The sequence below is a fragment of the Canis lupus genome, chromosome 35, assembly GCF_011100685.1.
Source record: "Canis lupus familiaris isolate Mischka breed German Shepherd chromosome 35, alternate assembly UU_Cfam_GSD_1.0, whole genome shotgun sequence".
In the NCBI taxonomy this organism is placed as follows: Eukaryota; Metazoa; Chordata; class Mammalia; order Carnivora; family Canidae; genus Canis; species Canis lupus.
The window spans coordinates 17996200-18021478 of NC_049256.1; the positions used below are offsets into that span (position 1 = coordinate 17996200).

The window sequence follows — 25279 nt, forward strand, 5'->3', positions numbered from 1 at the left end:
CACAAGAACAATGAATTACCTTAAGAAGCCAAGTGAGGACTGAGTCTCGATAAGGCACAAATTTGTTTTTACCCTTGCCAGCTGCCTGGTCAGCCAGCGATGATATAACCAACCCCAAGGTTGTAAGTGATCTGCCAAAAGAAAAACATTTTTAACTTAGCTTTATGGAATATTTATATTGTTTCCCTAAATCGTGATCATTCCAGGGAACAAGTATAAAATATGCAGAACAAGGCCCTAAAGTTGATACCACTGAGTCTATGTTAATTTGTCAAGAACCTGAGAAAAAGAAAAAAAAAAAGTAACTCCATTCATTTGAAAGAATTAATTCAGAATCCCTGTAAGAGTCTATTCTGTTTAATCATAGGACCTATGAGACCAACCTTTCAGAACCTAGAAACATATATTTAAAAGGTCACTCCAGAGAATTTTAATTTACTCCAAATGTGACGTGAAAAGTCTGAACCATTTACTCTTTGGGGCTAATTTGGACTATCGGGCTTCTCATTTTGTATTCCGTGATAACCACATAACTTGAAGAGAACCTTTCTCTACACGACACAAGGTAAAAGCTTGTTTGTTAAAGCTGGCAAGCTTATTTCACAACTCAATGTGGAGTTTTTACAGCTGTACATAACAAAGACCTACCCATGCAGAGGACAGCATATGGCTACTCTTTCAACACCTGCTACAAAAAGCAGCACTGGCATCTCGGAAAGCTGGTTAGAAATCCAGACTCTTGGAAGCCTCCCCAGGCCTACTGGGTCGGAACCAGTTAAAGATATTTTCAGGTGATTCATAGGCATATGAAATTTTAAGAAGCCCTAGTTGAACAATACCCAAAGTGATACATGTATTTAGTTATCTAGGCCCATGATTCTCAACACGTGGGGCTAGGGCCAGCAGCATGACTTCGGACCTTGTTACAAATGTACATTCTCAGGCCCCACCACAACCCAGACCTACTGACTCAGACACCTGTAGTGGGCCCCAGCACCCTGTGCTTTTACCAGCCCTCCAGGTGATTCTGGTGCAGGCTGGAGTTTAAGAACCACTGGGCTATTCCTTGGTAGTTAATGTACGTTCTCTGCACCCAGAGAAAAGATTACCATAGAAACAACAGATCTGTGGATTTGAGGGATGAAGACCTCCTCCTGTGTCACAGATAAGTACCAAGTGTGCCTTTAAAAGTAAATCAACTGGATCCCAAGTTTAGCAGCCAGAAAAGAGCAGCCTCGGGAGATTTCCCAGGAGTGCAAGCTTACCAGACATCACAAAGAGAAAATGCTTTGTGAATGGTTAAAAAATGAAATGTTATTACTTATTTATAAAAACAAAAAAGAGAAATCAAAACACACCAAATCAGCAAATCAAAACAAATCAGCAAGTGACCAGAGTTTAAGCATGAAAGACTAAGACTAGATAACTTTCTAACAACAGACTTCCATTAAATGAGTTGAAAGAAAGCATGTTTCTCACAAAACATAATTGCTTAAAGGTGAGTCGTTTGAAAAGTCACTGAAATATAAAGCAAACTCAAGAGGCAGAAAAATGAGCCAGAATTTTAATAACAGCCATTCCTGCAAAGTGATGTGAATATTTGCACTCTAATTGACAGATTCAAAAGTTAAATCCAGGGCAGCCCCAGTGGCTCAGCGGTTTAGTGCCATCTTCAGCTCATGGCCTGATCCTGGAGAACCAGGATGGAGTCCCATGTCAGGCTCCCTGCATGGAGCCTGCTTCTCTCTCTGCCTGTGTCTCTGCCTCTCTCTTAGATAGATAGATAGATAGATAGATAGATAGATAGATAGATAGATAGATAGAAAGAAATCTAAAAAACAAAACAAAAGTTAAATCCACGCCCCCAAAATAAAAACACATACTCACATAAAAACTTATACATGAATTTTCATAGCAGTATTATTTACAACAGCCAGAATAATGAAGGGATGAATAAAACATGGTATGTCCTCACAAGGGAATATTATTCAGCCATAAGAGAAGATTCTGATACATGTTACAACATGGGTGAATTTTGAAAAATTACACTAAGTGAAAAAAGCCAAACACCAAAGGCCAGTGTCCTAGATTGAACAGTGTCTGCCCAAAATTCATGTTCACCAGAACCTCAGATGAATACTTATTTGGAACTAGGGTCTCTGCAGATGTAATTAGTTAAGACAAGATCATATTGGCTTAGGGAGGGCTGTAATCCAACAACTGGTGCCTTATAAGATGGCCATGTGAAGACATACAGGGAACAGGGGAAGGGTCATGTAAAAATAGAGGCAAAGGTGGGAGCAATGCATCTAAAGGAAGGTTAGATGACCTTGACCTTGACCAAGGAAGGTCAAGCAGCTGCAGCGACCAGTCTATAGAAAGTAGGAGAGAGGTATGAAACAGATTTTCCCTCTGAGCCCCAAGAAGGAACAAACCCTGCCAATTCCTTGATTTTAGATTTCTGACCTCCAGAATATAATTTTCTATTATTGTAAGCTGCCCAGTTTGTGGTAACCTGTCATGGTAACACTAGAAAACTAATACAGCCACATACTGGCTCCATTTATATGAAATACCCAGAACAGGTGAATCTGTAGAGATTAGGTAGTGGTTGTCCAGGGCTGGGGGAGGTATAAATGGGTAATGACTTGGACACAAGGTTTCTTTGAGAATGATGAAAATGTTTTCAAGTTAGATTGTGATGACAGTTATACAACTCTGAAAATAATAAAGCTACTGAATAGCAAATTTTTTTAAAGATTTATTTATTTATTTATGATAGACATAGAGAGAGAGAGAGAGAGAGGCAGAGACACAGGAGGAGGGAGAAGCAGGCTCCATGCCGGGAACGACCCAGGGACCCCCTGAATTGCAAATTTTAAAACGATAAAGTATGTGTATGTGAATACAGTATATGTCTATTTCTCAATATAGATGTTAAAAAAAAAAAAATCAAGTTCAATCACTCCATCACTCCTCCCAAGGTAACAAGAAAGAAAATGGCAAAAGTAAACTATTGGGACTACCTCAAAATAAGGTTTCTGCACAGCAAAAGAAACAATCAACAAAACTAAAAGGCAGCATACTGAATGGGAAAAGATATCTGCAAATGGCATATCCAATAAAGGGTTAGTATCCAAAGTGTATAAAGAACTGATACAACTCAATACCCCCAAATAATCCAATTAAAAAATGGGCAGATGACATGAAAAGACATTTCTCCAAAGACACACAAATGGCCAACAGACACATGAAAAGATGCTCAACATCACTCATTATCAAGGAAATGTAAATCAAAACTACAATGAGATACTACCTCGTACCTGTTAGAATAACTAAACATCAAGTTGGTGAAGATACTGAGAAAAAGGAACCCTCACGCATGGTTGGTAGGAATGCTAAGTGGTGTAGCTGCTGCGGAAACAGTATGGAGGTTCCTCAAAAAAATTAAAAACAGAACTACCCTACCATCCAGTAATCACACTAGTGGATATTTATTCCAAAAATACAAAAATATTAATTCAAAGGGATACATGCACTCCTATGTTCACTGCAGAGTCATTTATAATAGCCAAATTATGGAAGCAGCCCAAGTGTTCATCAACAGATGAATGAATAAAGAGGATATATATATATATATATTTGGTGGAATATTTGCCATAAAAAAGAATGAAATCCTGCCACTTGCAACAACATGGACAGAGCTAGAGAATATAATGCTAAGTGAAATAAGTCAGTCTGAGAAAGAGGAGGATCATATCATTTCATTCATATGTGGAACAAAATGGACAAAGGAAAAAAGACAAACCAAGAAACAACTCTTAACCCTGGAGAACTGATGGTTAAGGGGGGATGGGTTAACTAGGGGATGGGAATTAAAGAGTATACAATAAATTAAATTTAAAAAGAAACAAAATAGCATGTGATATATATGAAATAGAAGAAAACAATAATTTAATAAAAAGTGAAACCACATTTCTGCTTTAATATGGAATAGAAGGCTAAGGCATCTTTCATATTTTGCAACTATTGAAATAAAATTTTCAGTTGAAAACAATTATTTGAACTGTATCAGTTTTTAATATTGAAATACAGTAGAAATTGCTTTAATCCACACAGATTATAAAGAGCGCAGTGATTTCAAGGTCAATACTGGCCATTCTCAAGTGCACATGGAGGGCTACTATGCCCAATGTGGTGAAAAATATGTGACACCTTTTGGTGTTTGGGGTTGTCACATATTTTTCACCACTGGGACAAAATCTGACTATCCTGTGGCAACCTCTATTTTGTAATTTGATAGTATCAGGAATAAAAAGGGAAAGTTCCTGGCACTCCTAAACAAGGACACAAAAAATCAAACAAGTGCTTTGAGGGAAAAAGGGAAAGGGAAACACCCTCATCACTGCCCAGGGCACCAGATGCACACTTCGAGTCCTGAGTCCCATCAGCGTGGACAGCAAGGGAGCTGCCTCAGCAGAGGGATGGGGTGGGGTGGGGTGGGGCAGGATGATCATGTGACTCCACTGTGTGTTTACTTTGCTCTGTACCTTACCCAGTTAGGGAAGCTTATCACTAGTAGAAGCCTTTTACCTGACAGTGGGCACACATTCAAAACAAGGGCTCTGGGGGTGGCTAGCTGGTTCAGTCAGTAGTAGATCATGCTACTCTTGATCTCAGGGTCATGAGTTCAAGCCCACATTGGGCATAGAGCTTACTTAAATAAATTCAGGGGGAAAAATAAGAAATGGTGGGTATCATCAAGATATATATCAGAAACCCTAAAAAAACTATTCTCTCTCTCTCTCATGAATAAATAAAATATTTAAAAGGGGGGGAGGAATCCCTGTGTGGCTCAGTGGTTTAGCACCTGCCTTTGGCCCAGGGTGTGATCCTGGAAACCCGTGATCGAGTCCCACATTGGGCTCCCTGCATAGAGCCTGCTTCTCCCTCTGCCTGTCCCTCCGCCTCTCTCTCTCTATCTCTCATGAATAAATAATCTTTTTTAAAACCCAAAAAACAAAAACAAAAACAAAAAAAAAAACAAGGGCTCTATCAACCTACTGTCTCCTTGGGGGTGAGGGAACTCCATGATGGGGGAGAGGTAACCAGGTCACCCAGTGACCAGGGTAACACACCACCGCTTCTGCTACCTTCTACCTGGGAGCAATGATCCCCGGGCTTGTGGAGTCTCAAAAACTATGAGCCTTCAATGTGTGAAAACTGAACAGGGGTGCCTGGGGGCTCAGTCAGTTAAGTGTCTGCATTCAGCTTACGTCATGATCCTAGGAGCCCCACATCAGGCTCCCTCCTGGGTGGTGAGCCTGCTTCTCCCTCTCCCCCTGCTTGTGTTCTTTCTCTCTCATTCCCCTCTCTCTTTCCATCAAATAAATAAAATCTTTAAAAAAAAAACTGAAAAATGGGCTTATGTATTTTAATAGTAATTTTATTCTTAGGGAGCTTAAGAATATAATGAAATCAAATTGTAGATCCTGCTAGTGCTGTCTTCTCATGCTGGAAGCAAGGGGGCAGCACATGGTTTCTAGGACAGGGTGGGGATGTTTCCTAATTTTTAGGGGCTGAAAAAATTGCCCCAGAATCTTTCTAATTCTACCATTCCCTGAACCTAAGGGAGGTGGACATAGTAAGGAAGCTCCTAACGTTTCCATGAGTTCTTGGATCGGGGCAGTGGGCACACAGTAAATGGGGAGAGGCTGAGTACAGAAGGATTAGACTAGGGGATTTATGACCTGAGAGCCATGGTTTATGATAGAAGTTTTAAAATCTACCTATTAACTATAACAGTGGAGAATTTGAGATAAGAAGTAAATAAAAAAAGGAGGACCAAAACCAAAATAGAAGCAGCTTCAATAAATACAATCAATGAGAAAAACATGGTCATAATTCAGGTTGGTTTTTTTTAATTTCCTTTTCTACACCTTCCTCCAACCTGCATAGTTTCCCTTGAAACCCTAACCACCAGAGTCCTTCCCTTAGGAGTGGATATGATATGATGTGAGTTACTTGTATTCCCTAGGACATATTTCAAATATATTATTTTACCTATTTTTCTTTTTTTTTTTTAAAGATTTTATTTATTTTTTCATGAGACACAGACAGAGAGAGAGAGAGAGAGACAGGTAGAGGGAGAAGCAGGCTCCATGCAGTGAGCCCGACACGGGACTCGATCCCGGGTCTCCAGGATCAGGCCCTGGACCAAAGGCAGTGCTAAACCGCTGAGCCACCTGGTCTGCCCCTATTTTACCTATTTTTCTAATGATCTTTTTCTAAAGTCATAAGTGCAGTAGTTATTAAACTTTGCTAGAGTTCCCTGTATACATGATTGTTTTGAGAGCAGAGACCATTCTATATCATATCATTACCGTGCCTGGCTAACAGATAACAATCAATATCTCTGCTGAGTAAAACTGAGTTTAGAATACACGAAAGAATAGAACATGGATATCTTTCTAAAGAGGACTAATTCAATGATGGCTTTGGTACTCTCTGTGGATGTTGGTCCAATATCTCTTTTGTCCTTCCTACTTGCTAAAAGAACCCTGATTTTGCTGGGAAGCTTACTTCGGCCTCAAAACTCCACTTTTCAGAGTCCTCTGCAGCTCTGGGAAGCCATGAAACACAGTTCTGGCCAATAAGATCTAGGGTGACATTAATGAGTGGGGCTTCCAAGAAAACTATTGTTCTTGTAGAAAACGTCCATATGCAGTAGACATAAGCCAGAAGCCAGTGGTCCTTTGCCCTTCCTTTCCTCCTCTTGTGTGGAGCACAGATAAGGATACAATGCCTGGAATGACAGAGTCATCTTGAGGTCATGAGGACAACATGAACACATTAAGCTTCATCGAGCTGGGTGCCTGACAGCATTTTTGGGGTGTTCTAGCAGAAGTGCCTCTGCATTTCTTGTTAAGCGAGGAAAAGAAATCCATCATTTGGTCATCACTATGGCTGTTGCTTAGAGGAGAATGCAATCAATCCTTCTCTTTTAAAGAATTAGTTGAAAGATGATGAAGAATTAGTTGGACTTGAGTTAGTACTTTTCTCCTGTAGGTCTCCACTCTTAACGGGTAAAGGAGAAATGCAAAGAGTATGTGTGGCAAAATAAGGGCTAAGACCATCCCATCCATGGCAGGAGAGGAGAGCAAGCTGTGATCCTGCAGGATAGGCCTCACCCCCACCCCACCCACAGCAGTTTCCAGTGGCCGATGCAAGTCATTCAAATCCAGTAAAGTGCATCTAACAAGTACCATTCCCAGTTTCACCTCTGTTTCAAGTGCCATGGTAAAATAAAGTATACACTAACATTTTCAAAAAATCAATTCTTTTGGATACTTGTTCTGGAGATTTTAATAGATGTTATACTTAGAATTTTGTCATCAAATAAGTTTCGGGAATAAGCTGATGTTATATGAGATTCGTGAATCTCCAAAGGGAGGCTTTTAAAACAGCCTTTCTCAAAATTATTGGTCCAAGGATCCTTTTTCCCAGAGCCACTTCATGAACTAGTATTTCCCAAAAACGCTTTGAGAAACACTGAAGTCACAATGTCACTGTGCCCCAAAACATGTGGCTACTGCCTCCCAAGGAGATTTTTGCTCTGTCCTTTGTGGGTCTCTCAAGTTAAATGCAAAGATGCTTATTCAGATTCTTTTCCCCCACATACTTGGCCCCTACAATGCGTAAGTGGTAAAGTGATAAGGACCCCCACCAGCCCTTGAATGATGGACAGAATCAGGCCATTTGTACTCTACCCAGGTACAAGTTCATGTTTCGTTAGGAAGGCAAAAACCCGTTTAAGTGAGATTTCCAGATAGAAATGATTAAGAGTCAGGGGAAGTACTCAAGAAAAAAAAAAAGAGGATTGACTCGCATGACACATTAGAAATACTAGGCTTACAATTTACTATATTGTCATGTAAATTATTTGACAGACTTCTAAGAAAAACATATATTCATGTCCCCAGAACAAATGTTTAGAACCCATTTGGGGAAACGTATAGTATATACTTTATTATCAACCACAATGATTTTAACGGAACTGAGACTGGGAATGCTGGAAGAACACTGCTTGCACTTAGTAATGGGCCACTGCTGAGAAAGATGGAACCTTTTTCAATGACATTCCCAGGGGTTTTAGCAAGCATCCCATGCTCTGAACGACCACTTGGAGAAGCTTGCCCGCTGGACTCCAGTAGCGGGGACAGACTTCCTCACTTCACTCTCAACAGACAGGTGGAGGGACAGACTGGGTTTTCAGATGTATTCCCCTGTGAGGATGGTCTACAGACCTTATTCCTCCCACGCCCTCAACAGGCCACGGTGGTGCGGCCCCATGGTGCCTTCGCTCTTCAAATGAAGGAATAATGTTGTGCTTTAAAGCTCTTAAAAGCTTACGGAGAGATGAAGCTCCTAAATCCATAGCCCATTAAGCAGACACTAATGTGTGTGTGAAGTCCCTGACAGGTCTGCTTAAGAGGATTACTAATGTTCCATCAAAAGAAGCCCAAATAGGAGGCCGAGAGAAAGCTTAGGAAACATGTCAGAGATTTCTTTAATTTTAGCACTCGATGGGGCACTGATTTTAAGGCTTAAAAAGCCATTTGTGGGGCCATCAGGCAGCCCTTTCAATTTATTATTTATTTTACTTTGTTAGTACACACTTACACAGAGCTTACTACATGCTGGGCATGGTTCTAAGCAGCACTTACAAATAGTAACTAATTTAATCCCCAGAGCAGCCCTGCTCACAGGGCTGTTTCCTCATCCAGGTTTTACAGCTCACAAAACTGAGGCACAGAAAGGTCACGCAGCTAGTTTCTGTAATGAAGAAATTCCACATCTCCTCTGGGAAGCCCTCCCCGAACCTTCCAGCTGTTTTGTCACCGTGTTCCCACTGCACCTTCTGGGCAAGCTGCCATGGCACTTGATGGAGTAATACTTTCCCATTGGATCTTGACTTTCCCCAGGCCAGGGTCCCATCTACTCTGTCCTGTGTTCTTATGCCTGGTTAGTGCTCAACACATATTGGCTAAATGGATCAAAAGAGCACCACTCCACACCTCTGTATAATGTATACGTGTATACAAACCCAAACCCTAACATTTTAATAGAAAGCAAAATACAAAATAACTTTCCAGAAGACAGAAATATTTAATCCTTTTTGCACAAATTCAAACTTGCTTTATCCTCCAAGCACAGTTTTAGATGTGTGCGTATGTACTTACGATTTGTTTCACAAAGTGTTTATTAAACCATTATTGCAATGCAGGAGGTAGGAGGATTAGGGTTTGGGTTTATATACATGCATACACTGTACATGACCACGGGCAGATTTGGGGCAGCAGCCCATAATAAGATCCATTTACATTTCTACAGCTAAACTCACGAATGGACATGCTAGAGGAATCAACAAAGACTATAAATGCAGATAAAGACTAGAGACAGCCTTGTAAGAGTTCAGGTGAGGCTCTACCAACATGCAAGCTGTGAAGAAAAAAAGAAAAGCACTTGGTTTTCAGCGCATTCTGGATTTTGGAATGGCAGGAAAGGGATAGAGGGCCAATTTCCATGAAGGTCTCTAAGGCAGCTATTCAGACCTCAGGGTACTATGTAATGGCGAGAGGATGTCCCATTTGTGCCAATGACCACGGTGAGAACCTAGATGACACTTGCTGGACACCTGGGTCCGGAGTGGGCTCATGGGGCATATATGCACATACCCAAGGAGATCAGAGAGGTGTGTAGGGTAAAAGACAACAGCCCTGGACTGAATTACAGTGGAAAAGGATCAGAGGCAGCTCTACTCCTTCTGAGCCAGTTTTTTTGGGAAAAGCATAAGACCAACTAACAAACATCCACAGACTGGCAAAGGTGTCATAAAAAAAATAGTTCCATGCTTAACTGTCAGCTTATGCAGCATTCCTCAGTTTTGTCTGGTCAAAAAAAAAAAAAAAATCCTTCTTCATTTGTTCAAATGAAGCGACCTCCTATTGTCCTAAACCATGTGCTCAAGGGCAGCAATCATGCTGTAACAAATAACCACAAACCCTGCGGCTTAAAACAACACAGAGCTATTATCTTATAGTTTTGGAAGTCCAGAAGTCCAGATATGTCTCACTGGGCTAAAAAACTGTCAGCAGGGCTGTGCTCCTTCTGGAGGCTGGAGGGGACAGGCTCTTGCCTTGCTTGCTCCAGCTCTGACAGGCTGCCTGCATTCCTTGGCTCATGGTCCCGGTCCCCTCCTTCACCTTCAAACAAGAAATGGAAGGTAAAGATTTTCTCGGGCCCTCCAACCTCTGTCACTTTTAAGGAGCTTTATTTTTTATATCTGATTTACCTGGATAATCTCCTCTCAAAATTTTAAATTAATCACATCTGCCTTGTCCTCTGCCTTGCAAGTTTTGGGGATGAGGATTGCACAAGTGCACAAGTTTTGGGGATGAGGATCAGGATGTATTTGGCAGCGGAGGCAGGGAGGCAGTAGTGTCTACAAGAATATCTAAATTTCCTTTGCATCCCCAGCATCTAATGCAGTGCCAGACACATAGCAGAGACTTAATATATGTCTGCTTGGCTTTTATTCCTATTACTTAAATGTCTCCAACCATTAGTTTTCTCATCTATAAACAGAGATAAAAATACCCATTGGGAGCCTCACATGAATTCATGCCTATGAAAGTGCTCGCTGATAACTATAAAGAATCCTACAAATGAAGACCAGATCTCACCGACTAGTAGATGGGAATGCACACATCCATTTGTGAAAGAGCTCGTATATAAATAAGGAAAGAGAGCAGGACGCTAAGAGAATTTGATTCAATCCAATAAGCCATTATGGAAGAGAGTCAGTCACTGGGGATTCTAAATCATGTTATGTAGCTTTGGGGTAGTCCAGTTTGGGACACTACATAATTCAGTGCCCAAATTTAAGAGGGCACTATTAATGTTTACTCTGGGACAAACATATCGACTAGGACTCTTACAGGCAAACAAAATACATGGTCACCCCAGGTACAACAACACAGGGCTCTGGAGCTGGACTGCCTGCAACCACATCCAGCTCCACACTTACTGCCTCGAGACCTGGGCCAACTTATCTAACCACTCCCTGCCTTGGTTTCTGCATTTGTAAAGCAGGGATAACAGACCCCCTTCCCATTGCTGATGTGAGGCTCAGATGAGTTATTATTACATATGGAGCATTGAGAACAGCACCCAAAACACAGTGAGAGATCAGCAGAAGTTAGTGATCATTACACATCAAAGCCAGCCATACTCTCAATTCTTACAAATTCCCAGCACAGAACTTCCGGTGTTTCCCTACAAGTCCAGCCAGAAGGCAAAGGGCTGGCATGGCTTAGCACCAGTCAACAAATTTCTCGGAGAGGTGGCAATCTTTACCTGCTTCCTCCTACCCCCACTTCTGCTTTCCCATCCCCGCCCTTGAGCTCCCTATGGCCTGCGGAGTTGCAGTGCCTGCCTGGGCTCCTATAGTGCTTGGTCATGAAATACAGCAAAACCCTTTGTTGTGAGAGCAGGAGACAGAATGACTGGAAGATTAACTCCCTAAAGCAGCAGTCTCTGCAGTGAGTGCCACTGTGTCCAGCTGATAGAGGCGGTGATGTTTTACTTCTAATTTTAAACTTCAGGACACTAAAATTATAATGTACTAGCATCATTTTAAAATGCAAGCTGCACAAACATGTTCCTGTGTAGATTACCTCTTGTCACCCTCTGTCCTAAACGAAACCCCAAGCTATTATGTCTCAACAGAAACATGTTACAAGTACAAACGAAACTATTTTCTGCTGAACTTGGAATAATGATAATGATTATGCTATTTGTACAGATTATAAAAATATTAGCTACAGCAATTAATATTGATTCAGTGCACAGTACGTGCCAGGCATTGTTCAAAGCACATTCTGGGCATTTAAGCTCGGACAATTCTGTGAAGCAGTGACTATTATGATCCCCATTTACGGAGGATAAAAAGCACAGAGAGGTGAAGGGAAGGACAAAACTCTGGCAGTCTGACTTGAGTGCACACTCTTACAAACAAACTCTGCTCCTACACACAAACTCTGCTCCCTCTTGGGCTGGAAAGCAAATACTTCCTCTCACACAGCAGGAACCATCCTGGGATTACTACATTACTGAAAAGAACAAGCCCTTCACTTGCCCGTGCACTGGCTACACCCTCTGTGCTGAAGGCCTGCATCTCCTTTTTCTACCTGGCAACCTCCTATGCATCCCGCACCACCCTGCTCTCTTTCATCCCATAGGATGTCCCTGGGCACACTGCAGGTTCCCAAAGCAAAAAAGATTTCGATATAGCAGTTATTAAGCAACTGTTAAATCTTGTTAGGCACTGGTGTTTAAACAGTATTCACTGTATAAAAGGACTCAAAACAGGTTTTCTTTTCAGAGTCAGCTCCTCGGGTTAATTTAAGATATGATTTGATTGACAAGATTGTGATGTGCATTTACCTAAGACTACAGTAGATATGATGATACACTGTGCACTGTTTACACAGGGCTGCAGTGCGTAGCTTCACTCAAATAAACTGCATGCATTTCAGTAGAGGCAGGGCCCTTGGTCTTCAACTCAGGTTACGAAAGCTCCATGGACTCGGAAGCACCCGCCACCAGGACCATCTGATCCTTTCTAGCATCACAACCCCCCCTCCCCCACCCCCCCAGCACACAAGAAGCTGGGTATGAAGCTGAGCCCCACCAGGCACCTTACTTGTTAATGTTGCTGCCTTCCTTGAGTCGCTCTCCTGCGGCTCCTGTTTTGGACACTCTTTCGCTACCTGCCAGGTCCACCAGGCTGACCTTACTGACCTTCTCTCCTGAGTTCTGGGTGCAGGAAACAAGAGAGAAACAGCACACATGAGTGCAAATGTACACGTCTCCAAAGATGTCCACGCAGTAACTGAGCACAGCCTGGGCAGGCGAGGAACTAGTGGACTTGCCATTTCATGGTCAAATTTATTTTTTTTTAATTTTTACTTTCTTAAAGTTTTATTTATTTAAGTCAGCTCTACACCAGTGTGGGGCTCAAACTCACAACCCCGAGATTAAGAGCCACATGCTCCTCTAACTGAGCAAGCCAGGCACCCACCCCATCAGTCAGATTTGAACTGGCGTGTGAATGTAGCGTTTGTTTTGTAGCTGGGGGGCAGGCACACTCAGCTTTCCAGGATATAGTCAGAAAGCAGGAGATTTTCTGTGCTTTGAGGAAACGCCAATACTTGAGGATTCCTGTTTATTCAGGTCAAGTCCCTGTTCTTTTGAAAAAGTGTTCTTTAGGCTAAATGTTGTGGTTTCCTCTTTAATAGCCCTTAATGGCTATGAGGTAGACTCAGTTTTTAGGAGAATTTCAGAGTGAAAGGTTACATGTTAAAAGCTGTATAGTGACATCACCATGCTCTCTAGGGAGTTTACACAAGAAATCCAATTTTTTTTTTGAAGTTATGTAAAAAGGAGGACCTAATAAACAGAGAGATTTAAGTAAAGTAGCTTATTTAATAAGTTGCAAAGCCAGCATAAAATTCTCAGCAACCAAATCCAGCCATGAACCCTTCACTTCTGCAGGATTTTTGCATTCTTTCACTGCCACCAGAGGCTCTCCGAGTCCCTCACCCCTGATTGCAGGTCATAAAGTGTCTGCGTGATTATGATGTTGAACACAGCATGGGAGCGGCTGCTTTCCTCATTCATGTTGGTTGCAGCTACTGTCCGAGACTTATTTCCCTCAGACATCAATGACTCAATATCCTAGAGGCAAAGCAGAAGGAACACATTATAAGCCCAAACACAGGAATGCAGTCCTGCCCACCAGGTGTACGTGGTAATTACAATCCCTGGGACGCACCTGGCACCGCTCCTCTGTAAGAACCTGCTCCCTGACTGCCTTCCCTGGAGCGCAGGGTGAGCCTCCACATCTCTCACCGATTGCTAGAATAGGAAATGCTTCCCCCCAACCACCATTCTGGCCATCCCGCAACTGTCCCCTTTCTCTGCTTAGCAGCTTTTTTTCCCTTTGCAAGTTCCTAGGAGAGAAAAGAGCTAATATTTCTGGAGCACTCCAGATACTCAGTTAATGGTAGTAACCTTATGTTATTCTAAGTCTCCTGTGCTTAATGACTGCAGAGCTATCTACTGCTTGTTTTTTATCTTTAAAGATTTTATTTATTTATTCATGAGACAGAGAGAGAGGGAGAGGCAGAGACACAGGCAGAAGGAGAAGCAGGCTCCATGTAGGGAGCCCGATGTGGGACTCGATCCCAGGACTCCAGGATCACACCCTGGGCCAAAGGCAGGCGCCAAACCGCTGAGTCACCCAGGCATCCTCTACTGCTTGTATATTATATGCCCCCTCCTCCAACACTGTGGCTCTCCAAGGACAGGGAATGCTCCTTACTCATCTTTGCACACCTGCCTTTGAACACCTGCCACCACGGGCTTTTTCTTACACAATGTTAGATGCATGAACTTTATCAAAGAAGTATTCTCCTGATGTGACCCACAGAACACTGACATTCATGGGGCTCAAGTAATTTCTCCCATATCCAGTAAAAGGAAGAGCGGGGATACGAATCACAAGCTCCTTGGCTCTTCCTTTTTTTTTTTTTTTTTTTAAAGATTTTATTTATTTATGATAGTCACACAGAGAGAGAGAGAGAGAGGCAGAGACATAGGCAGAGGGAGAAGCAGGCTCCATGCAGGGAGCCCGACGTGGGATTCGATCCTAGGTCTCCAGGATCGCGCCCCCGGGCCAAAGGCAGGCGCTAAACCGCTGCGCCACCCAGGGATCCCTCCTTGGCTCTTCCTAATAAGTGACAGGGTGAGATGAACACTGCCCCCAACACGCAGAGCTCTGAACCACGCACCTGAGCAAAGGTGCTGACTTTTAGCGGCTTTACACCAGAGAGGTTTCCATCCATTTCAGAATCTAGGTGCTTTTAAAATGATGGCTACACTCTATTTCTCTTTTGAGCAATACTAAAAATGTCCTCCTCTAAATGGCTGGAGGGAGTTAGCTCAGATTAATTTTCATCACTCTGAGTCTGAGGGAATGATGGGACGGCCACAAGGCCTGGACAGCAGAACGAGGCACAGGATGCCTTTGCTCCCTCTTCTGTCAGCATTCCTCAGCAACACAGAGCAGCTGGTTTTAGTGGGTTTCCAAAGCAGTAACCATAGAAGTCAGGGTAAAACATCAAGTCGAGGGACACCTGGGTGGCTCAGTATTTGAGCCTTTGGCCCAGGGCATCCAGGGATCGAGTCCCATGTCGGGCTCCCTGCGAGGAGCCTGCCTCTCCCTCTGCCTGTGTCTCTGCCTCTCTCTGTGTGTCTCTCATGAATAAATAAATAAAATCTTTACAAAAAAACAAACATCAAGTTGAGGTGTAGGAAGACTTAAAAGGGAGTAGGAAAAGGAGAGCCAGTCAGTCAATGGTGAGAGAAACAATTCAGAAAAATAGAACGAGGAAGAGTAAAGAGTAATAGGAATGAGCACAGGGGACCCTGTCAGAGGGACGGGAATGAATGAATTACCCAACACTGCTTGTATGTGTCCAGGTTTCTTTAGAAGGACATCACTGACAACTCTGGAGGAGAGTTTCAACAAGGCAGTATGAAAGAAAGTATTCAGCAGTCACACTGCTGAGCCTCTCGGCCACACCGTGATGCCTTCATAACCACGCAGGCAGAAGCCCTTTTTTCCCCAGTGGGAGTTGTTGCTACTGGGTTTCTGAGACCATGCAAGGTACCAATATGCTACAAAGCATTCACAAATGCATTTGACATCACTTAAACGTTTTGATTTACTGCCAGCTTTTTAGTGACTTTTTCAAAATGACACTTACCTCAAAACTAGTGACAGCCAGCTGGGATAAACCATCTACATATGGTCCCAAAACTTTATGCTCTCGAACTTTAAGAGACTGCCTATTCCTTTGGGAGGAAGGAAAAAGGAATGAATGAATCAGACCCAACTGGGAAGCTTTCCCTTTTTTTTAACTACTCAGAAACGAAGACTGCAATTTTTTAAATGATCAAAAAATATTCTAAAAGCTACTTTATTTGGATTAGGAAAACAGCATTCCTTATGAGGAATGTCTTTTATACTCTGGTTTCTATTTAAAGTAACTTACTATTTTAAAAATTCTATCTCTACTCCCAAACTAAACAGCTAGCACACAGAATATGAGGTTAGGCTAACATGCCTGCTTTAGTAGATGAACTTCAGTTTTACAAAGGAGGAAAAAGAAACAGAAGAAAGCAAGCAAGAAAACAAAGCAAAGAACATGCCAGAATGGAATTTAACCTTAAGATTCGTTCATACATAAGCACATTCGCAGTTTTAGTAAGTCATGTCTTAACGTTCTGATCAAGTAATGAACAGTATTAAAGTGTTTTCATTTGTTTTTTAAAGGCTCCATTGATTTATGGTGCTTTTATGCTGACAATTTTATACAGCAAGTGATAGAGCAGTACAGCAGTTGTTTGCAGTTACTGACATTTATCCTATATTTAGAATTGGCTCTGCTGGTGAAGACTTTAAGACTTTTTTGAATTTTTAAATGGCAAACCTGGTTTGGGACCCATTTAAAGCTCATCATAGATACTTAGGATTAAAAGCAGATCTTTTTTTTTTTTTTTTTTTTTTTTTTTAAAGCAGATCTATATATAACATGAGCATATTGCATTTGTCACCTTTTTCATTGCCTCGGATATCAATCACCTTTCAAATCAAGTGTCAATGTTTGGCATCACTCAAGTGTGGAAAAAGGGGGCTAAGACTTACTGAGTACTTCCCAAAGTTGTGGCATTGTTCCCTAAGAACTTTTTAGTTATCCCATTTATTCTTATAGCAATCTATAAAATAGGTTTTACTACCTTTACAGATGAAGAATTCAATGTAACAATGAGTAATTCTGTGTACTCTCAATAGGGGCAGATCAAATGCACATCTTCAAAAAAGCTAGCAGGATGCACATTGATCTGAAACTTCACTCCGCTCAGCTTGCACAACCAGAGATTCTTTAATGCTATTCTGGAGCACCCCATAAAGGCAAAGATTCAGTATCTTTTTGCCCACAAGTCCACCCTAGATGTATTCCCTAGAAACTCCTACAATTGCACAGCAAGAGAAGTGTGCAAGAATACTCAGAGCAGTGCTGAAGCAGTAAAAAGTGGAAACCACACAAGTGACAAGAGATGAGACAGACTATCATCATACAATAAAACACTAAAGAGCAGTAAAAACAAATGCATTATTACTTCATCTATCAGAATGAATGTCTCATCAAGAGAAAAAGAGCAAGTCAACAAAGGACATATATACTATGATGTCACTTACACAAAGTTTAAAATTGTGCAAAATTATGTGTGAACTCTAAGGAGGATAAAGATAATGAGAAATATAAAATTCATAATTGTGGCTACCTTGGGGAGGGGTAGAGAATGGAATGGAATTCAAGAGAATCATATCAAGGCTTTAAAAATATTAGTCATGTTCCATTTATTAAGCCAAATGGTAAGTAGAACAGTCAATTTTATTATTTTTTTTTATCTTACATGTATTATAAATGTTCTTTCATATGCAAATAGTTAATAACTTTAAAGTCAATATAAACATTTCCCATGATTTCTTCATTCCTTGTCACCTACAGTTCTGGTGTTATGATGATACCCTGGATTACACAGCTGCTAAAAGTTTTTATAAATAATTCAGGATATGGAATTGTATTTAGAGAATGACCTCAACACACACACACACCCCCGACAGACTTGAAACACAGGATCAAAATGGACCAAAGTATTAACAATGGTTATTTTTGAGTGTGGGACTATAGGTCATTTTTATTTCTTCTTATACTCTGCCTATTTTCTAAATTTTCCAAGAGTATGTATTATTTTTAAACCAGCAAAAAAATTTTAATTAAAGAAAAAATGTAAATGGCCTTCTCTCTCTGTGAATCAAACTTACGTGGTTTTTATCACCTAGTTTTTAAAAAATACCCACATTTGGGATTCCCCCTTGGTCCACTGAATCATGGGCTCTATGGGTGGGGCTCAGGCCAGCATATCCTTAAAAAGCCCCCCAACCATGATTCCAGTGCATGGCCCAGGAAGAGAATGGCTTTCTAGGCTGGGTTGTTTCAATCCTTGAAGCAGTTCCTTCCAATTTAGACTTGCTCCTTTCCAACACAAATTGGAGGACCACTATGTCATTGTTAACTTAGTTTTTATGAACAAGCCATGGTAGCAAAAATAATACCGATAGTAAAAACATCTTTTTAAATGGCATGCATAAGCAACTTTATACACGAGTATAGGATAAACTACATGTACTGGGTCTACCAGCAGGCTCTGAGAAGCAGACGATTTCTCAGTGAATGCACTTAAGTCGGAGCAGTGACCAAATAAATCTACTCCCTTGCAGCTTTAATGTAAGGATCATTTACAATTATTACTCCCGTGACAAGGCTTAATTTCAACCACTAACTTACCCTTTGGGATCTAAAAGATCTCGAACTTTCTCATTATAAATTTCCATATAGGATACTTCGACTTTGAAGGTCTGTGACTCATTCTGCTCTAGAGAGATCCTTTTAAATAAAGCACAGCAGAGCCTTGGAATAAGGCCCAGTTGCTCAGCACTGCCCATCATGGAGAAGGATTTTCCCGAACCTGAAGAAAAGCAAGCAGAAAGGAAGGACAACAGAGGGAGTGAAACATAATGCTTCCACATTATACATTTTCTACATTCATCCACCAGGGTCACAGAGCACAAGTGGCAAACTCAGCCCTCACGCCCATGCCCGTGGACAACCAAGCTACTCTTCTTTCTATAATGTTCACCAATTCCAGCTGGACAGAGAGATGCCTACAAATACAACCACTATAGATGTGCAAACCTGAAGTGTGTATAGCAAATATCAACTATACATTATCAAGTCATATCAAGTCACACTGACTGTACTTTACCCCCAAAATATATTATGTTTGTGAAAATGCTTTGATATGCATTCTCTTGTCTGAATCTCAGAGCTGTCCTGTGATGGGACAACAGGCAGTATTGCTATGACTTATTCTAACTTTCTTGCTGAGACAGTGTTAAGGGCTAACCCCATAGTGAGCTTCTGTTCTGCATGTTCCATGCACCTGTTCCACAGTCTTGGTTTAATAATCTATCAACACTCTTGTATCCCAGGGAAGGTCCTTCATTCCACAGGATGATACAAAGAGTTGTTCTATAGCTTTTCACTATAACCTTGACACTGAGAAACTGGTAATTATTTTCTAGTTCAAATGCAGGTTAAAACTATAATTTAGGAAATGACAATAATTTGAAACTAGCTTTGGCTCAATTACTCAATTATCAAAAATTGTTGAACCTTCAAAAAGAGGGTTACTTTTGATCATCTAACTCAGTTAAACTCACAAAGTCAGAAGCATGTTTCCGTCACTTTGCTAGTGTTTTCTATTTCTAGACCTTAAGACATGCGTATTTAATATCATTGACTATAACTAAAAGCAGCCACTTACCTGTCTGTCCATATGCAAAAATACAAGCATTATACCCTTGAAAGGCTTTTTCAAGAATTCCTTCCCCAAGGCACTTGAAAACCACTTCTTGACCTAAAAAACAAAACAAAAAATAAAAAACTTACAAAAGCAAAGAATGATTTTTCTTGACATACTTGGATTAATAACCGAGTCTCAGTTATTAACAACGCTCTCTCAATCCAAAAAGATGTTAAAAAGTGTACTGCTTGCTTACTACATGCAGGGCTATGTACTAAGAGCTCAGTTCCTAGATCAGTTCATGATTCCACCCGTTCCTTCTCTCCCAGACATTTCTCTAGGCATTAAAGTTTCCTTTCCATGGTCAGTGGGCCATACAGAAGCATGGTTTAAATTCTGTTTAGCTTCGGGATCCCTGGGTGGCGCAGCGGTTTGGCGCCTGCCTTTGGCCCAGGGCGCGATCCTGGAGACCCGGGATCGAATCCCACGTCGGGCTCCCGGTGCATGGAGCCTGCTTCTCCCTCTGCCTGTGTCTCTGCCTCTCTCTCTCTCTCTATCATAAATAAATAAAAAAAATTAATAAAAAAATAAATAAATAAATAAATTCTGTTTAGCTTCTTCTCATGAGCTGTTATTAAAATATCATTAAACCTACATAGTCTTATCTCCTCATCTGGATTCTGATGAACCTTCTCAGATGCATCTTGGGATGGGTAAGCACCTAGCACAGTGCTAAATGCATGCCAAGTGCTGAGAAACTGTTCATTGCAGGTGGAGGTGATGTGTAGAGCACAGGCACCTCTCACCTGTGTTCCCATGGTAAGTTTGGGGACAAGTTCTCTTCTGTGAGCCTGTCTACAGCTTACTGCAGCTCTTGGGAGTTTTCAGTCATGTACTATAGAGCCAGTAGCATCCGACTGAAGAGTAAAGGTGTGAAAAACTTTTTCTTTTTTTTTTTTTAGTCTCCACACCCAACACAGGGTCCAAACTCACAACCCTGAGATCAAGACCCAGCTGAGATCAAGAGTCAGACACCCAACCGAGCCACCCAGCCGCCCCAGGCGTGAAAATCTTTTTAAACAGTTAAGGTAGCACTATCCTCTGAAATTCGTGACTTTCTAACATTCACTCTCCCATCATTAAGAGAATTAAAATGATATTCTTCTTCCTCTGTGCTCTCATAGTCCCAAACATTCATGATTACAGTATTTGCCAAAACCACTGTATTCCCTCTCCCCTCCATTGGACCGAGAACCTCTTGATTGATGTCAGAGACTATAATTTATCTTTGTAATCCTAGGACCTAGCACAAAATATTTAATAAATGTTTGTTGAAAAAATGAGTCCACTGAACCTTTTTATCTTACACAAATCCTTTTAGATTCAGAAATACTGAAACATAACACAAGCTTTCAGGTGTACTTCCTCCTTTATGCAAAGTTGGATCTGATTTTAGCAGTCTCTTGTTACACTTGGACATCTGGCTACACAATGGGATTCTTAAAAATGTGTAAACGCAAAACAAATGATGTCTTCAACCATTAGAAGCTGGCAAAAAATAAAATTTTGGCAACAATATAGCTGGACTGAGGAAATATGGGTATTTTTATAATCTGCTGCTGGGCTGCACACTCTAAGAAAACCTGACAGAACCTATAAGAGAGAATATGTCTATACTCTGACCCACTATGAGGCACCTACCCTAGAGACACTTTCACAAGGGACTCCTGTAACAGAATGCTCATGGCAGCATTATTTTGATTCTCTAAGTTGGATTCAAGTTAAATGCCCATTCGTAAGGGAGTAGAGAAGAAAAATGTGATTACTTTGCATTTTTCCATTTACTTTTTAATTAATTAATTAATTAATTAATTAATTAATTATTTATGATAGTTACACGGAGAGAGAGAGAGAGAGGCAGAGACACAGGCAGAGGGAGAAGCAGGCTCCATGCACCGGGAGCCTGACGTGGGATTCGATCCCGGGTCTCCAGGATCGTGCCCTGGGCCAAAGGCAGGCGCTAAACCGCTGCGCCACCCAGGGATCCCTACTTTTTATTTTTAAAAATATTTTATTTAAGGCAGCCCGTGTGGCTCAGCGGTTTAGCGCCGCCTTCAGCCCAGGGCCTGATCCTGGAGACCCAGGTTTGAGTCCCACGTCGGGCTCCCTGCGTGGAGCCTGCTTCTCCCCATCTGCCTGTGTCTCTGCCGCTCTTTCTCTCTCTCTGTATCTCTCATTAATAAATAAAATCCTTTAAAAAAATAAAAAAATAAAATAAAAATATTTTATTTAAATTCAATTTGCCAATATTAAACACCCAGTGCTAAAAAAAACAAAAAACAAACAAACCAAGAAAACACCCAGTGCTCATCTCAAGTGCCCTCCTTAGTGCCTGTCACCAGTTACCCCACCTCCCTATCCTCCACCCTTCCTGCAACCCTTTGTTTGTTCCCAGAGTTAGGAGTCTCTCACAGTTTGTCTTCCTTTCTAATTTTTCCCCACTCAGTTTCCCTCTTTTCCCTTATACCATGTGACTACTTTGTATGTTAGAATATCACCTACCATGTAAAAACTAACCCCAAATAGAACACACTTGCGTGTGTAAACAATGCTAAAATTCAAAAACATTGCTAAAAAAAAAACAAACATTGCTGAGTCTGACAAAAGTCACATTCAAATACATATACATATATACATTTAATGTAAAATACTTATGCCGAGACAGACCAAGTGATAAGCACTAAAATTAAAAAATAAATTAGAAGAAAAATATCAGATTTATATAACCTTATTTCTCTAATTCTGACTTCATATAGCAGCATAGAGCCTGCTACCTAAAAGGTATTCAAAATGTGTTAGTGTAATATGTGATTTTTTAAAAGGGTATAATCACTCCCAAATATACAGGTTTGTTGTGAGGACTAGTTAAAGATGTGTGTGTGCACAAACATAAATGCATTCTGAAAAATAGTAAGATAATGTCAAAATTATAATCCACTACATCAATATTTTTTCTCATATGTTTCCTCAAAGGATCTTCCTTATTCCGTGTACTTCCCCATGCCAAAAAGCAGGCCTTAAATCTGGAGCAGAGCCCTGCAGTGTAGAATATAGGGAGTTAAACACAGCCTGTGCTTAGGCTTGTGAGAATCGACCATGGTCCTCAGCCAGACCCAAGTGCCACGCGCAGGCTCTGGTCAACCAGCCTCTCAGGAAGGGGGTGAGGGTGGAGACAAGATGCTTTAAGACTTGGTCAGGTCAAACATCCTGCCCGTAATTCATGATTTCAACTCATATTTAGTAACTTGGAAAAAAAAAAGAGAGAGAGAAAAAAAAAAAAAAACAAGCGCTTGAGTTGATTGAAGGACTCAACTGCAGGGAGCACTGTGGTCAGCTGACCATGGCCATGCAAGGGCCTGTGGCCACTTAGTTAGGAACCTTTCTCTTCCTGTGTTAGGTAGTGAGATGCAATACTTCTAGCTTCTGCTCCTGAAGCTAAGTAGGATGGAAGTATGAAGAATTATTTTTTCTATGTTCTTTTTTTTAAAGATTTATTTGAAAAAGAGAGAGAGAAAGTGAGTAGAGGGAAAGGCAGAGGGAGAGACTCTCCAAGCAGACTCCCTGCTAAGAGTGGAGCCCAATGCAAGGCTCGATCTCACTACCCTGAGTATCAAAACCAAGAGTGAGATGCTCAACCAACTGAGCCACCCAGGCACTACTCCATATTCTTTTAGAAGCAAATCACAATGTTTTCTTTTCCTTGGTACAAATGGATTTTTAAACTAAAGATCACTGGTCAAAAACACCAAGAATGAATGCTACAAAGCTAAATGAAATAGGTTTATGAAAAAAAAATAGGTTTATGACAATGTCAAGTGAAAAAAAAAAAACCCGCAAATAATCCAGGATTTGTATACTAACATTGCACAAAAAATAAACCAAATGATTAAAGAATTCTCCAGGATATAAAAATACATGAATAAACTGGTTTTACCTATGTCTAAATTGCTACAAATACTAAAGAGGATATGAAATTAACCTTTGACATTTGTATACTTTTATTATTTATGCGACTAAAAAGAAGGGAATTAATTTTTATCAACTGCCCAATTAGCAAATGCACTCTACATATTTTGTATCATTGAACCCTGCAGTCCCCAGGGCCAGTAGGTATGGATTGAGATCTGTAAGGAGGCTGGGCTCTAGAAGGGAGTCATTTGCTCAAGATCATACCAATAGTGAGTGGCAGGTCCCGGGTCTGTTTGTACTGACTCTTGAACGTTAAAGCAGATGCTCATCCACCATTGGTGACTCACATTACATGACACCAGGAATCAGTTACTCCTACCTCTGGTCTCCATGGTTTTGTTTAGTTTTTGTTTTTGTTTTAATAAACTCTAGAACTTACAGTACCCTATTTTTTTCTATTTATCCTCTACCACTGGATTGTGAGTTTCTTTTTTTTTTTTTTTTTAAGATTTTACTTATTTGTTCATTTGAAAGAGTTCACACATGCAGGGGAAGGGGCAGAGGGAGAGGAAAAGAGAGAGACTCTCCAGCAGGTTCCACACTTAGCATGGAGCCCAATGCGGGGCTGGATCTCACAACTCTGAGATCATGACCTAAACCTGAAATCAAGAGTTGGATGCCCAGGCATCCTGTGAGCTCCTTTGAAAATGGGTTCTTTTTCATCTTAGCAGAGTCCCTGGCACACAGTAGGCACTTTGATTTCCTGAGTTATTCCTATGTTGACAAAGCTGTCCTCAGATGAAAGAATATTTAATTGGGGGGGGCATTCCTCATTAGTGAGTGCTGAGGCATCAAAATACTGTTTGTTGAACTTAAAAAGAAACATCTGGGGTACCTGGTTGGCTCAGTCGGTGAAGCATGCAACTCTTGATCTTGGGGTTTTGAGTTCAAGTCCCACGTTGGGTATAGGAAAAAAACTTAAAAATAAAAATCTTTAAAAAAAAAGATTCAATTGCTTTAGGGTTTATACTTGATCAAGTATGACTCTTTTTGAAATTTTAATGAGCCTCTAAAGACTACAGTATCCTTGGTTAAAAAAGGCACCAGGGATAGATGTGAATAGAGGTGTTAACATAATATGTATCTACTAACTGAATAATTTTGATAAAAATTACAGATTATGCTTTCCCTGGCACCCATAGTAACCTCCTGGACATTCAAACAAAATATATGAGACAGAAAATAACAAACTAGTCTCTCTGATTTCCATTATATATATTATATATAGGCATATGCTCTTCAAAAAGTCAAGTTTTCTTAGATACTTACAGTTATGCTTGACAGAACACATTTCAGATTTATTATATTTAATGAAGTTTTAGTTATAAGTAGGAAAGGAACACATTCTGGGAAATACAAAATAGAATAAGAAAAAGTAGAGAACAATTTTACTGTATTTGTGGAAAGAATTCATCTCCTTTCCATCCTTAACTAAACTATCTTGAAGCACAATTTATAAAAGGATGAACAAAAAGAACTACCGTTAAGTTCATGTATCTTTACAATTCTATGCAAGATTGGATTCTAGAGAGACTTCAATACATTTTATCACTATGGCTTCATGTCTCACGGGAAATTTATTCTCTTTTAAGACAAGAAATAATGAACACTTTGCCACCCCTACAAAGTTATGTCAACATTAATATTTTTTCATAGCTGCTTAGCTTTCCATTGTGTGCTTAACTGATGC

At 40.7% G+C, this 25279-nt stretch overlaps 1 protein-coding gene across 8 annotated transcripts in view; it reads right to left on the reverse strand.

The window, feature by feature from the left end:
* Positions 1-25279, reverse strand: part of KIF13A (kinesin family member 13A) — a 211477-nt gene that overhangs the window by 66902 nt on the left and 119296 nt on the right. For all 8 annotated transcript variants that reach the window (XM_038584242.1, XM_038584240.1, XM_038584241.1 and 5 more), the window contains exons 5-10: positions 19582-19674; positions 18543-18723; positions 15894-15981; positions 13666-13800; positions 12767-12879; positions 20-131 (exon numbers count right to left, since the gene is read on the reverse strand). In XM_038584242.1, coding sequence (XP_038440170.1) covers positions 20-131; positions 12767-12879; positions 13666-13800; positions 15894-15981; positions 18543-18723; positions 19582-19674 — 722 coding nt within the window. The remainder of the gene's footprint in view (positions 1-19; positions 132-12766; positions 12880-13665; positions 13801-15893; positions 15982-18542; positions 18724-19581; positions 19675-25279) is intronic.